Source organism: Garra rufa, chromosome 24, assembly GCF_049309525.1.
Source record: "Garra rufa chromosome 24, GarRuf1.0, whole genome shotgun sequence".
Lineage (NCBI taxonomy): Eukaryota > Metazoa > Chordata > Actinopteri > Cypriniformes > Cyprinidae > Garra > Garra rufa.
This window is the reverse complement of record NC_133384.1, coordinates 3,666,212-3,681,269: the sequence shown is the minus strand read 5'-3', so window position 1 is coordinate 3,681,269 and position 15,058 is coordinate 3,666,212. Positions and strand designations below refer to the sequence as shown.

At 35.5% G+C, this 15,058-nt stretch overlaps 1 protein-coding gene across 2 annotated transcripts in view; it reads right to left on the bottom strand.

Moving 5' to 3' along the window:
* Positions 1-15,058, bottom strand: part of myo3a (myosin IIIA) — a 120,018-nt gene that overhangs the window by 37,097 nt on the left and 67,863 nt on the right. Inside the window, exons 7-16 of one of the 2 annotated variants that reach the window (XM_073830435.1) lie at positions 14,081-14,146; positions 12,777-12,932; positions 8,895-8,933; positions 5,432-5,531; positions 4,655-4,771; positions 3,338-3,442; positions 2,669-2,752; positions 2,299-2,501; positions 535-633; positions 320-434 (exon numbers count right to left, since the gene is read on the bottom strand). In XM_073830435.1, coding sequence (XP_073686536.1) covers positions 320-434; positions 535-633; positions 2,299-2,501; positions 2,669-2,752; positions 3,338-3,442; positions 4,655-4,771; positions 5,432-5,531; positions 8,895-8,933; positions 12,777-12,932; positions 14,081-14,146 — 1,084 coding nt within the window. The remainder of the gene's footprint in view (positions 1-319; positions 435-534; positions 634-2,298; positions 2,502-2,668; positions 2,753-3,337; positions 3,443-4,654; positions 4,772-5,431; positions 5,532-8,894; positions 8,934-12,776; positions 12,933-14,080; positions 14,147-15,058) is intronic. The other variant, XM_073830436.1, reaches the window with a different exon arrangement.

Sequence of the window (15,058 nt, the reverse complement as noted above, 5' to 3'; positions counted from 1 at the left end):
AGAGCACTGGACCTGAATGGACACAGGCAGGCTGTTCTCACGGTCACTGCACATCAGCATTCCTCTTGTCTATTACACTTCATTATTTAGTAATCAAGCGGCATTTTAGCCCCTTCTCCGAAAAGAAACAACATTTGCATTTTAGTGTAATGAAAGCCAGTGCTATCACCTTCAACTGAAGAACTCTAATTATGTAAAAGTAAATAAATCTTCTAAATGACACTTATTATTTAAAAAGGTGATTTTATTTGGAAGAGAGTACAAAAATAAAAGTTTATTTTAAAGACTGTAAGCACTTTGTTGTGATAGGTTTGTTTACCTCGAGGGTGAAGCCGATGACTTTGAAGCACTGCTCCACAGTTTCAAACTGCTCCTTATAGAAGGCATTGCCCACAATGTCAGGCACTAATTTAACATTCTCATTGTGGAGATACCTGGAATTGAGAAAAACAAAGAGTACAAAACAGAAATAAGGACGTCAGATGAGGATCCAGATAAAAACAGCAGGCTGTTATCAGGGGCTCAAGAACTTACTTTGGAGTTTTGCTGTCTGACAGCTTGTAGTGGCCGAGTTTCTTCCTCTCTGCCAGACCGGCATAGATATAATAGAAGATGTGGAAGTTTCGTTCCCCTCTGAAGAAAGAAAGATGTTTGGTTATAGAATTGATTTTAAGCAGTTGAGAAAAAGTGCTGGTGGTAAAAAAATGGCAAACACTGAAAAGAAAAGTGTATTGTCAATTTTCATACTTTTAATTAAATTTAATAATTTGATATAATTCAATGTCTGTTTCAAAATCTGTTTATGCAATCAGTCAAATCATTAGATGAAAAATATTAGTAACTTACTAGTAGTTACTATTAATTTGTTGAACAAAATATATTTAATTTCACTGTAATAATTTTTTTTGAAGATATAATTAAAGATTATTGGAGTATGTTCTATATATATATATATATATATATATATATATATATATATATATATATATATATATATATAAAGATTTCAGTCTTTCTATTTCAAAATATCCAGTTTAATAATGTGTTACCTGCCATTAGTTTGTAGTCAATTTTGAAATCCACTTACAATTTGTGAAATTTGTAACAATTATGATTTTTTTTTTTCATTGTGCTTGTTTTATTGTTGCTGAAAATGTCTTTTTTTTCTTATTCAACAAATGATTTGTACCCTATTCATTGACTGTGACTAACTGTCACACTGCGTTTGGTCATTTTAGTTAGTCTTTAGCATTTCATTCTGTATTCATGCTGAATTCAGCTGCTGTTTCATGGTTAAAGGGGTCATATGATGTTGCTAAAAAGAGCATTATTTTGTGTATTTGGTGTAATGCAATGTGTTTATGCGGTTTGAGGTTCAAAAACATATTATTTGCCACATATTGTACATTATTGTTGCTCTTCTCTGCCCTGCCTTTCTGAAAAGCTTCAATTTTTACTTATCTCATCGTTGATGAAAAACAAGGTGTTCTCTGATTAGTCAGCTATGCGGTGCATTGTGATTGGCCGAATATCTCAAGCAAGTGAAGGAAATGTTATGCCGTTATCATGTTGTGATGCCGTTTCCCGGCGCAACGAGACAGAAACAATAAAACCCATTATAAATGAGGCATTTGTTGCATCCATTGGTGACATACTGATTATAATGACTCGTATGTTTTTTTTTACGTGTTGCGTTGCGTTGCACCACATAAACATAACACCATGTCTGCATTTTCAATCGCTGAATGAGAAATAACAAGCACGACTCTACACTGCTCAAAACTCGCATTTGAATAGTCAGTAGCAAATTCTTTAAAAATGAAAACGTACTTACAGGCCGTCAGTCAGAAGCGCAGACTGTTCATGCGACGTTGGAATTGCCCTACTTTATAGCCTTAACCTTTTGTGCTGCTTCATTTTAAGCTGCTCTCCGTGAAATTAAGTACTGATTACTAACCACTGATTTCTAGTTGTGTCCTCATTTGGAAGGCTAAACAAAGTTTGAATGAAACACACTGCGTCTCCACAACATGGCGGCTGCAACACAACTACAGCCGGTAAAAGTTACGCCTTCTTTCTTTCCATATACATACGGGTGGTGTTATGCAAATCTACCCACGCCATGACGTGAACATGTGGGGCGTGTTTGAACGAGCCGTTTTAGGAGTCTTAACTTTTATAATAAAGAGACTTTAAGCTTCGCACAAACAGCTTGTAACACTCTAAAGACAAAGGAAAAAAAAAAGAAACCGCATCATATAACCCCTTTAAGGTCATATGCGAGAGGTGGTCTCTTACACGGCTTGGTGAACGACCCGGGATTTCTCCAGGAGGTAATCTGACATCTGAGCTCCCACCACAGTCCCTCCACAGGTGAACTTCATCTCCAGATACTTCCCAAATCGACTGGAGTTATCATTGATCACAGTGCAGGCATTTCCAAAGGCCTCCACCAGACTATTGACCAGCAAAATCTTCTCCTGGAGGGTCCGATTGTTGGCCTGAAAAAAGTGATCAACAATCAACACCACAAATACACATTACAATATTGATTCTAGTTTAAACTATTTTATTATGTGACAAGAATGGAAGCATTAAGTGAAATGAGACATTCTAAGACAAACACTTGTCATAACAACAATGAGAACTTAAAGCAACTCTACGAAACCTTTCCGAGGACAGTCAGCTGTTGGACTAACAGGTGAGCACTCTCTGTTTTCCCAGCACCGCTCTCTCCGCTGATGACAATACACTGCACACAGAGACGAAAATAGTTCTATCATGACAACTCTTGGAGGGTTTGGCATGGTAATGTACAGTACATGACAATGTTAATGGGTTTGATCTTGGCGATATAGGTCTGCTACGCTGCTGCGGCAGAGCAAGTACCAAGACTTGCTACTGCCAATACATCCACAGTATGCTGCTGTGAGTGTGAGCATTTAAGAAATACTGCTGCTGCACATATAACATGAATATCCCTCATATGTAGCGTACATGAATCACCCTGTAGCAGATCTATACAGGTGGAGCTGGGGAAGGTGAAGGGTTTCTGATGCACGTTGCAAATACTACAGCAAGCACTAGCCAAGTATTTGAATGTTAAGCAGCGAGCTCATTGGCTACTAATACAAAAAGAACCAATGTTAGATTGTTATGTTAGATTGATTTAGACATATGTCAAATATAACATTTATTTTCACTAAATCAACCTGAATACATTAATTTACACCATCAAAATTACTTCATATGCGATAAATTAGGCCAATATCTCTTTAAAGTAACAATTGCAAGTTACCAAGTTTTGGAGAAACTCTAGGAACATAGAGGAACATACCTGATCAGCATTATAGGACACCATGGACTGATATGCAATGTCTGCGACTGCATATATATGAGGAGGGTTGGACGTTCTTTTGGCTCCAACATAAATCTTAGAATGCTGTCAGAGAAACAAAAACTATTAGACAATTGTATTTGACCAATTTGATCATTCACATTTCCTGAAACAAAAGTGGTGCTTGCCCAAACAAAACACACAATCTCCACTACCCTAGTGTAGGTGGTTGACAGACCATTGCTATATGGTTTTAAGAATGTCATAAATACCATTTGTGTACAGTTGCTTAAAGGAATAGTTCACCCAAAATTAATTTTCTCATCTTCAAGTTGTTCCAAACCTGTTTGACTTTCTTTCTTCTGTTGAACACAAAACAAGATATTTTGAAGACTGCAGGACACCTGAACAGTGCTTGGTTCCCACTGAATTCAACAGTATGGAGAGGGAAAAAAATACAATAAGAAAGTCAATGGGGTCCAGAAAATAATACAAGTTTGGAACAACTTGAGGGTGAGTAAATGATGTCAGAATTGTCATTTTTGGGTGAGCTATCCCTTCAGTTCATTAATTACTCACCCTTCATGTGGTTCCAAACCTGTAAGAAGCTCTGTTCATCTTCGTAACACAAATTGAGATATTTTTTTGAAATGAGAGCTTTCTGACCCAGCATAAGCAGCAACAGAACTACTGTCATGAACACATCGAAGACTGACAAGGAAGAGAAGAAAGTGTTGAATTAAGTCAATATTTTTGTATTGTTATAGCTTAATAGCTTATGGTTGAACCACTGATGTCAATTGGACTATTTTAACGATGTCCTTACTTGCTTTTTAGCCCTTGAATATGATAGTTGCATTGCTGTCTATGCAGGGTCAGAAAGCGCTCAAATTTATTCAAAATTATATTAAAGTGTGTTTAAAGTTTAACAGAGGTCTTATGAGTTTGGAACAACATGAGGGTAAGTAATTAATAACATAATATTCATTTTTGGGTGAGCTATCCCTTTAAAGGTTCTGAGCAGTGGTCAGTGTACTTAAACATATTTAAGTACACTTTCCATAATAAATATATATATATTTTTTTTTTACGTATGCAAAAGTGTACTTCTTTTTCACAAGGAAATCTAAAGAGAGGAGAGCATGTGATAAAAAAGGGAAATGAAACACACTCTTTCTACAAATGGCACAATGTCACAAGACAGATACAGATTGACAGGTGAGGAAGAAAGCGTATGAGAGAAGTGGCAGTAAATGGAATGTAGTAGACTATGAAATGCTGATGGCATCCATAATGAAATATCCCACACACACACACCTCCGGCGTGTACAGCTCCGTTTTGTGGAATGGATTAACCGCTATGAGGATGTCTCCAACGTAGGTGTAGATTTGTTCGTTTGCATAACGTCTCTGGAGCTGTTCGGTGATTGTGTTCTAACAGAGAGACAATTAAACATCACAGATGGCCGTCATATCAAACCACTGCACACCGATACACAACAACATAACCATCTAATACCGCACAGGAGTCTCTATTTTCATGCATGACCAAACCTAGACACGCTGAAATGATTCATTATCTAGACTACTGCATTCATGGCTCTTTACATTGTGATTATTGCACTCTATGTACATTTTGCTGCCATATGCGGCCAGTATGGCTATACAAGGCAGTTACACACATCACAGGTCTCCATCTGGTGATATCAGTCCAAGGACAAAAGCATAATACAAGCGCTTACTGTCAGTACTGCTACCATAAAGGATGAGAAAATATATCTAGTGTCAATGAAAGCCCTCCGCATTGATAAATCACCTTAAATGTGTTTCAATACAAACTCTGTTATTGTTCACTAATCTGTCTATTTATTCACTTGACAGTTAAAATATGAGACTGCGTGGATGAGTTATTGTCACTTGACAGTCTCTGAAAAATGCTGCTGGAAAATGGAAGAAGTACAAAAAACTTCCAGCTGGAATGAATGGGCTGTCTGACAGAAGGATAGAACATTTCCTGGAGTCTTTCTTGAGTCTATGTATTGATGTGTGTGTGTGCTGTGGCCTTTCTCTTGTGTGGCCCTTGTACTTTCTTACTTCATCTAGAACCTCTAGGGTTGCCAGATCATCCACGTCGTCACAAGTTTGACTTTCAGACTTCATGTAGCTGCCTTTTTTGGTGTGGATTCGCTCATGCCTGCAACCATGAAAGTTCAAATCAAAGAAATTACTCACACAAATTACCTTGTTGAAATTATTGATAAAGGCATTAAAAGTAGTGATGAAATAAAAATCAATAGCTATATGAGAAAATTGCAAAAGTCATTTGAAGAGCCCCATATCTAATTTCAAAATCTTTATTTCAAGGTTTATATAATTCTATAGCTTTATTAGTTTTTCAAAAACTATTTAGCAAAATTATCACAATGGACTGAGTTTGACATTTGCATGTTATCAAACTAACACTAGGTGCTGTAACAAGCATGCAAAATGCATTACATTGATTGCATGAAATTGATCATAAATGACAGTGAAGAATTTTATGCTGTTACCTAAGACAAAAAAATAATAATAATAATAAACATAACTGCAACGACTTCCGAGGTTCAAAAGCTTTTAGGCATTTAAGAACATATGTAAAAATACATTATTTAGCAAGCCTGTAACTACCTAAATTAATGATTTAAAAAAGCGTTTTTGGCAAATCTAGGTAAGTTATCATATAAATATTATGTTTTGTAACATTTATGACTGTTAAAGCACCAGCTGTGGTCTGATCTTCTTAAAACTTTGCATTCTTTAGAATCACCTGCCGCATGTGCTCACCAGGTTTTGTGAAGTTTTCCTTTAGGATTAATGAGATTTTGGGTAAATTTGGACAGGCCCCTTGTCTAAACGACTCTGTTATATCTTCCCAAAAGGTAAATACATTTTGTTTTTGATAATTATTGACCTACAGAGTCCAGAGAATTGAGGTTGAGCGAAAAACCTAGGAATAGTTTGCAAAAGTGTTTTTTTTTTTTTTTTTTTTTTTTTACATCTTCTCAATCATTTCAAGTTCAACAAACGATTTGATTGACAGCAGTAGTTCTAGAGGCAAAGTTGTCTGGAATAAGGAGTTCTGTCAAATGATACAAATATTGTCTGTATGTGTAAAAAAACACGCAATGTACAATCGTTTATGCCCTTGAAATATGCGATATTGCCTCCCCAGTGGCCAATTTCTTTCAAATTTCTTACAGACCTTTGGGGCTGTGAGTAAAACAGGCCCACCGAGTTTCGTTACGATCGGCCTCCGATAACCTTGTCTTAAATTTCATCGGCCAATGCCGGCCATGTTTTTTCCTTATAGACATGTCCTTTTAGACATTTGTGGTGGTTTGGAACACGACCATGCACAATTTCATGTTGATAGGACAAATGGTTGAGTAGGTATAGCCATTTTTATGTTTTTTCCTCTTATAGCGCCACCAAGTGGCCAAGCTCTGCAGTTTTCAGATTGAGCTCTTACATTACTGTGCTGAGTTTGGCAAAGATATCTCATTCCGGTCAGGAGTTATAGGCATTTTACTAAAAATGGCCCCAACCCTTTCAAACGTTTTGGCATCCATTTGCGACGGCGAGTTGAAAGTCCAGCTTTTTTAAAATAATTATAGATATTAGCTCTCCGGACAATCTTCCTGCACTGGTTTGGTTCCGATCAGGCAAAAAAAAAAACTTTGGACTAGTTCGCAAAAGTAGTTTTTTAAAAAAAAAATCCTAAATACCTGAAAATTTCACGATTAAATTGAATTAGATTTAAACCTGAGGTGTGCATTTTGTCCGGCGATTTTAAAGAACCAAGTATTTCAAAGACATAAGACGAGCCTGCAACTGATGGTTTAGGAGTTATGAGCAATTTAGCAACCCAATCAGGCCGATTGGGGCAAGCCTTGGTGACATTGTTGGTGGTGTGAGTACTACCATCCCTCCAAGTTTCAAGTCGGTTTAGGAGTTATGAGCAATTTTGCAACCCAATCAGGCCGATTGGGGCAACCCTTGGTGACATTGTTGGTGGTGTGAGTACTACCATCCCTCCAAGTTTCAACTTACGGTTTGGTTTGCACAATCAGTTTTATGTGGAGACTGGTATGGAGTGCTGGTCCTTGGCCAATCTAACAATTGCTACTCGCTTGAACCCCTAATAAAATAAATAAAAATTTCTATCACAGTTTCCATAAAAATATTAAAGCATTAGTTCATTTCCAGAATAAAAATGTCCTGATAATTTACTTATCCCCATGTTCATGTCTTTCTTTCTTCAGTTGAAAAAATTTAGGTTTTTGAGGAAAACATTCCAGGGTTTTTCTCTAGTGGACTTCAATAGTGGCCAACGAGTTAAAGGTCCAAACTGCAGTTTCAATACAGCTTCAAAGGACTCTACACAATCCCAGAAAAGGAATAAGGGTCTTATCTAGCTTATTTTATTGTTAATTTTCTAAAAATAAAAATACAATTTATATATTTTTTGACGACAAATGCTCATCTTGCACTAGCTTGACATCATTACACAGTCATGTTGGAAAGGTCTAATGGCCTTTACAAAAAAGGGGTAAAACAACAATGCTGGATGATTTTGAAGTTGGAGGAGAAAATGAGATTATTTTTTTTTAACTGGAGTACACACGAAGAACTAACAGATGCGTGACCTTCCCAACCTGATTATGTAATGTTTGAAGTCGCGGATTTGCATCGCAGAGCTTTTGCAAGATAAGCATTTGTGGTCAGAAAGTATATGAATTTGTTTTTTGTTTTTTAATGACAGATCGTTTTACTAGATAAGACCTTTACTGTATTTCTCGGCTGGGATTGTGTGGAGCCCTTTAAAGCTGCACTCAAACTACAATTTGGACGTTCAACCCGATGGCTTCCAATGAAGTCCGCTGTAAAATCCTAGAATGTTTTTCTCAAAAGCCTAAATTTTTTCAATTGAAGAAAGAAAGACATGAACATCTTGTATGACATGGGGATGAGTAAATTATCAGAATTTTTGTGAACTAATCTTTTAAGTAGCTCAACTGTTTTCAATATTGATAATAATGACTATTTTAAATTGTAATAATATTTAGTCTAGCCTTGGTAAGCATAAGAGGCTTCTCAAATATGACTGAGATTTGCAGACTAACCAACATTTTTAAATCAGAGCTTATGTTTGTGATGCTATTGAACAAATGCTAGGTAAAGTCACAAAGTCCAGCACGTTGGTCCAAACCATGTATTTACTAATTAAAAAAAAGAGTAACTCTTGAATAAACCCTTCATCCTAAGCACTCTTAAGATTGGAAATTACAGAGCCAAGAAAAGCACAACATATGAGCACATTTTCTCAATGATACTGATATTGTACACTAGCTGCAAAAATGATCTGCCTAACAACACATTCTGCAAATCACAAAAACAAACCATTGGGTACACAATCAACACTTTTGGAAAAGTTGCAAGGGTTGTCACCACAACAAATGATCAGAGACAGGAAGCAACTACTTTTCTACTACTGTGACTGACAGTCAGTATCTCATACCTGGAATCACTGTCTCTGCTTTCAGTTATTCCAAGATGGCTTAAATGATAAAAATAAAGTTAATATTTTGGAGGCATAGCAGGGGTTGTGATGAGGGCACAGCTGGTGCAGCCATAATAGCATGTACCGCAGTCAGCAGAGAGACAGTATTTTTATGAAATTGTTTTAAAATAATAAGCAATTCTGGTATCACTGGCTTTTTCAAGGCTGATTACACAGGACATATTCTGAGTTATTTTTAAATTGTTGTCTGTTTAAAGGGGTCATCGGATGCTAAACTAACTTTTACATGTTGTTTAAACATTGATGTGTGTTGGCAGTTTGTTTACACAACCACCCTACAATGATAAAAATCCACCCAGTGGTATTTTTTTAATCTTTAAAAGTAATATCCCCTTTTTAAAATGAGGTAATTCTCAGCCTCTTGTCGTTGTGATGACACACCGACAGAGGCCACTCCCACGATAGTTGATTGACATGAGCGCCTTACCTTAGACCCGCCCTCACTGAGATGAAACAGTCCGACTCTGACCTCCATTGTGTCGACTCAGGTGCAGAGGAAAACAAGAATGTCTCAGATTGAGCGATTGAGGTGTTCTGTTGTTGGATGTAATAATGAACATAGCAGTAGTCATTTACTCCTGACATCTGAGCCGCTGAAGACGCAGAGGTTTAATGTTACTTTCGTTTTTAAAATGAAAGCGCCGATTCCCATCTACATATGCCTCTATGTTCGTGCAAATCGTTCCTGATGCAGCTTCACCCACAGCAGAGGTGAGTATAAGGGTTTTTTATGCATCTTTGCAAATGGCCTTTCTTAATAATGTGCTTGTTGGCAAGTTTCGCCGCTAAACACGGCTAAACGCGGCTAAATGCGGCTAAAGCAAACATCACATCCCAGGCAGAGAGGGGCGGGGCGAGCAGAGCTTATTTTCATTTAAAGGGCCATACAATAATATGAGTTGATGTTTTCCAGAGCTGATTTTAACAAGGTAAAAGGGTGTTTTTTTACACTACTATTAAGAATTTTTAACCAACGTATATTATAGACTTTTTATTAAGACCCTAAAGAATCATATGAACTTGTGGAAAATGGGCATCCGATGACCCCTTTAGACATGCTCTATAAGTACATGGTATGTCAAGGCAATAATAGTTGTCAACATTACGTTTCAATAAAATCTGCTATCATAAAGGTATCAACAAGGGTATAATAAACTCTGCTTACTAAGCTCAGATATAATTTAATAATTACTTCTATTCTTTAAACATGGTTTTTGAAATACAGGTTAAAATGTACCGCTGAATGCACTAACAAGTGTTTACAACAAATACTGTAATGTAATTTCTACTTCTCTTAAGACTTTCATGGCTTAATTTAAGGTAAATGATGTCTCTTACTGATATATGTAGTAGATTTACGTTATTTAAAAAAAATCCACATCATTTTATACATATTTTCGAGTATAAGGGGCACTATTATTTCAATGACATCAAATGGTTGCACTCGGTGAGCTACTGGCACTACCTGTTGCTTTTTTTTTTTTTTTACTGCAAAGCAATTAGGAATACACAAATAAAATATTTATAGGATGCCACATTGTGCAGCATTTCGTTGTACAGTAATTTTCAGTCAAAGGCCAACAAGATAAGTGATATAAGTCTCCAAGTGATAAGAAGAGGAGAGAAGAATGCCGAAAAAGAATGAGTGACAATGCCTGTGGATGAATAAAACTTCTTAAAGACCTGCGTCTTTGTTCTCTCCACTTTAGCCCTGATGCCTTTAAGGCTTTTGTAGATCACAGCTACTGAAAGAGCTTACAAATGGCAGAGACAAGAAACGCTAGATGCCATCCTGGCAGGAAGTAAACATACAGACGCTTGTTATGATGCCACAGCCACTTAAGGAGTTTCTCAGCATGGATTTTACTCTATATCTAGGGATGTTTTGGTCATATGATATGGTTTCTTGCTTTCCTTTGTCTTTGGAGTGTTACATGCTGTTTGTTCATAGATAAGATCTGTAAAGTTGCAAAGCTTAAAGTCTCAAAACCAAAGAGATATTTATTATAAAAGACACCTCAGCCACACCTCCCTAAAACGGCTCGTTCAAACACGCCCCCACTTGTCCACGTCACGGGGTGAGTAGATTTGCATAACACCGCCCATATGTATATGGAAAGAATGAAGGTGTAACTTTTACGGCTGTAGTAGTGTTGCAGCCGCCATGTTGTGGAGACGCAGTGTGTTTCATTGCAAAAGCGAAATGACATTGTTTGGCCTTCCAAATGAGGACACAACTAGAAATCAGTGGTTAAGTTATATTTACAACACTGTTATGGAACAGTACAACGCAAATATGCGAGTGGGTGATCCGCATTTCACAGAGGACTGTTTTCTGAACCTGGGGGAGCAGCTTACAATGCCAGCTGTACACGAAGGGTTAGAGCTATAAATTGGGGCAATTCCAACTTTGCAAAGACAGTCTGTGCTTCTGACTCACAGCCTGTAAATACGTTTTCATATTTAAAGAATTCAGTACTGACTATTCAAATGCGAGTTTTAAGCAGTGTAGAGTATTGCTTTTTGTTTCTCGATCTACGATCGCAAAAGACATTATGAGTCATTATAATCAGAAGTTATGTCCCCAGTGGATGCAACAATTGCCTCGTTTATAATGGGTTTTATTGTTTCTGTCTCGTCATGCCGAGAAACGGCATGATAAGGGGCGTAACATTTCGGTCACACGCTTCAGGTATTCGGCCAATCACAATGCACCAGAAAGCTGGCCAATCAGGGAACATCTCGGTTTCCATCAAGATGAGTTTCAGAAAGGCGGGGCAGAGAGGAGCAACAATAATGTACAGTATGTGGAAAATAATATGTTTTTTGAACCTCAAATTGCATACATTGCATTACAACAAATACACAAAATAATGCTCTTTTTAGCAACATCATATGACCCCTTTAAGTGTAGACTTATCCATATTCATCGCCACCTGTAAGCTCTTTCAGTAGCTGTGGTCATTGTATCAGTATTTAATTTTCCGAGTTGTGCATTCCGAGTTGTGTTGTGGTAAAAATAGCAACAGGTAGCACCAGTAGCTCACCAAGTGCAACCATTTGACCTCATCAGAATAGTGGCGCCCCCCCCCCCATAGTTAAAAATATGTTGATGTAGATTTTTTTTAAATGATGAATCAAGTACTTTACATGTGTCTTAGAATGTTAGGTGTGTTTCTTTACAGCACAAAAATATATATTTCATACAATTTTTAAAGTAAAACTTACTTAAGTATGTTAAGAAAGCACATTACACTTAAAAACAAAGGTGCTTTAGAAGAACCATTTTTGGTTCCACAAAGAACCATTCAGTCAAAGGTTCTTTAAAGAACCATCTCTTTCTTACCTTTTTATCATCTGAAGAACCTTCTTTCACCACAAAGAACAGAAAGGTTCTTCAGATGTTAAAGGTTCTTTATGCAACCATTTAGACAAAAAAGGTTCTTCTAGGGCATTGTAAAGCACTTTTATTTTTAAGAATGTATCTACAGTTAAAATATATATATATATATATATATATATATATATATATATATATATATATATATACTTTTAAAACTCTTTAACACAATTAAGCACTTATTTAATAGGTGCAATGATACTTGTTTGAGGTCACTAATATAGCTGGAGGCTATGTGAGTATAAAAGGTTTGGAACAGATCTGTCAAAAGTACTATTCATTTCTTTATGGGTGAAACTTTTTTTAGTGAAAAAAGTAGTAAAACTTAGAAACACAGTCTGAATTAAAACGTTTTTGTCACATCAAACACATTGTATGACTCACAGAAAGCACTAGAGCTGATATCTGTGTCTAACTACCTTGTTTTCTCGATAATGCCTATTTGTTGGTTGAGGTCGATTAGCTCCATCAGCTGCTTCTGCAGCGTCTTCTCTCGGCCCACAATCTGTTTGATGAAGACATGCTGAAGAAGGTCAAACACATTGGGCCTGAGCTCAAAATCCTTTATCAGACACCTGAAGGCGACACAATTGAAAAAAGTGAGAATTTGTGCTAAAACGTCCAAGATGTCACATCAAACGGCAACTGATAAGGATCAGATTCAGGAAAAACACAAACAAGCTAAAGGTTGTTGAGATGAATTTAGTTACAAATAATGTTCTGGTAAAACAGCAGGAGGATAATTAGAGTATGACGAGGCATTATGAGACGCTCAGGCACGGCTCTTTATGAGGGTAATTAACCTACAAAATCAGTGTTGAAAAGAAAAACTAACTAAACTTTAACCCCTTAACTGTCACCATCTCACCTGTGGGATGCTTGGCGCTCTTTTTTCCGTTGTCCTTTTTCTCTATCAAATGTTTTAGTAACCATCATACATTATATATCATTTGAAAGCTTAGAAGCTCAAGAATAATAATGTTCAATCATTTTGAAATTGCCTTACCATGGAAATGGTACTTTAAAATCGTTTGGCGGTCTCCTCCCCCTTAGCGGTGTCATATTACAAAATGCATTACGGTCTTTTAGAATCATAACATTTTACAATCTTGACAAAAAACATATCATTGGAAAGGTCTGAGTCTCAGGATTGCATATTTGGTGGTTATTCTGTGATAGATGAACATTTTCTGAAAAATTTTGACTTTTTTATAAAAAATATATATGGCGTTTGTATGGCACCCGGTGGCTGTTTGTGGTATAACGCCCTAACCAAACTTTCACAGGAACCTTAATTTTTTTCATATCAACTTCAAATTTGGAACATAACTTATTTAGATGTGAGGCTTCAATTTGATATCAAATTTAGGATAAAACCTGTTATGTAAAATATGTATTTTATATAAAATATAAAAAATATTGTACAGTGCATTTTATTTACAGTAAATTTAAACTTCTATAATTTGTTGATACTTTTTTTTTTTTTTTTTTGAAAACATTCCACTTCTGCAATAATCTGCTGATTGTCTTCTTTAAAAAGAGACCAACCTTAGATCTGTATTCCAAAGTGTTCATGACTTATAACAATTTAAGTTTGGATAGTGCACTTTCATGCCTATTTAAAAAAATGGGGGGTGACAGTTAAGAGGTTAACAACCAACAAACTTTGTATTTGCCAATGCTGTACATAGAAATACAAATTTATTTAACCTGTGTTACTCACTTGCATATAAAATCGTTAAAATCGTTCGACCAGAGCTCTGGTTGGTGTAGGGTGGGTGGAGGATTTCTGTTCAGAGAAAAACAGATAAAGTGACAAAGATAAGTGTGAGAGAGAAACCAGGAGACAAGCGCTCACAGCAAATTGATCCCATTAATTTCAAAGGGGAAAGACACTCCTCACTTGATAAGATTATTCGATTTCTGGCTAAAATTGTCTGTTGATGTAGATGGATTTATTTGGATGAGCCATTTCAAAGGTCCTTATAAGCACAGGCCATATAAAGTATACACAAAGAAAAATGTCTCTACACCAAAATGCATAACTACATATGCTATAAAAGTTTACACATATGGTGACATAGGTTTTTTGTTTAAAGGTCAAATAAATAGTGAACATGAATGTAAAAATGAGAATAAATAATAACAAACATATTTTTATATTATTGTTGTTTTGTTTTATTAAATTATAAACATTAACCAAAAGATAAATAAATGTATTGGTATAATACTACAATACTCTTGCACTGTAAAACAAAACAAACAAAAAAACTGAATTTATTAATATAATAAATTTAAATATAATAATTATAATAAGTTATCTAGTTAAGACATTAATGCTAACATTGTTATTTGTTGGTCTGTAAAACTAAATTATTATTATTATTATTAAAATGATTTTTTATTTATTAAATTATAAACATTAAATAAATCAACAAATAAAATGTATTGCTATACTACAACACACTGTAAAAACAAAAAATAGTAATTAATAATAATAATAATAATAATAATGATGATGATGATGATTATTATTATTATTAAAATGTTTTCATTTATTAAATTATAAACGTTAAACAAATCAACAATTAAATGTATTGTTATAGTACAATACAACTGCACTGTAAATAAAACAAAATAATAATAATAATAATTATTATTATTATTATTATTATTGCTATTATTATTATTATTATTAGTA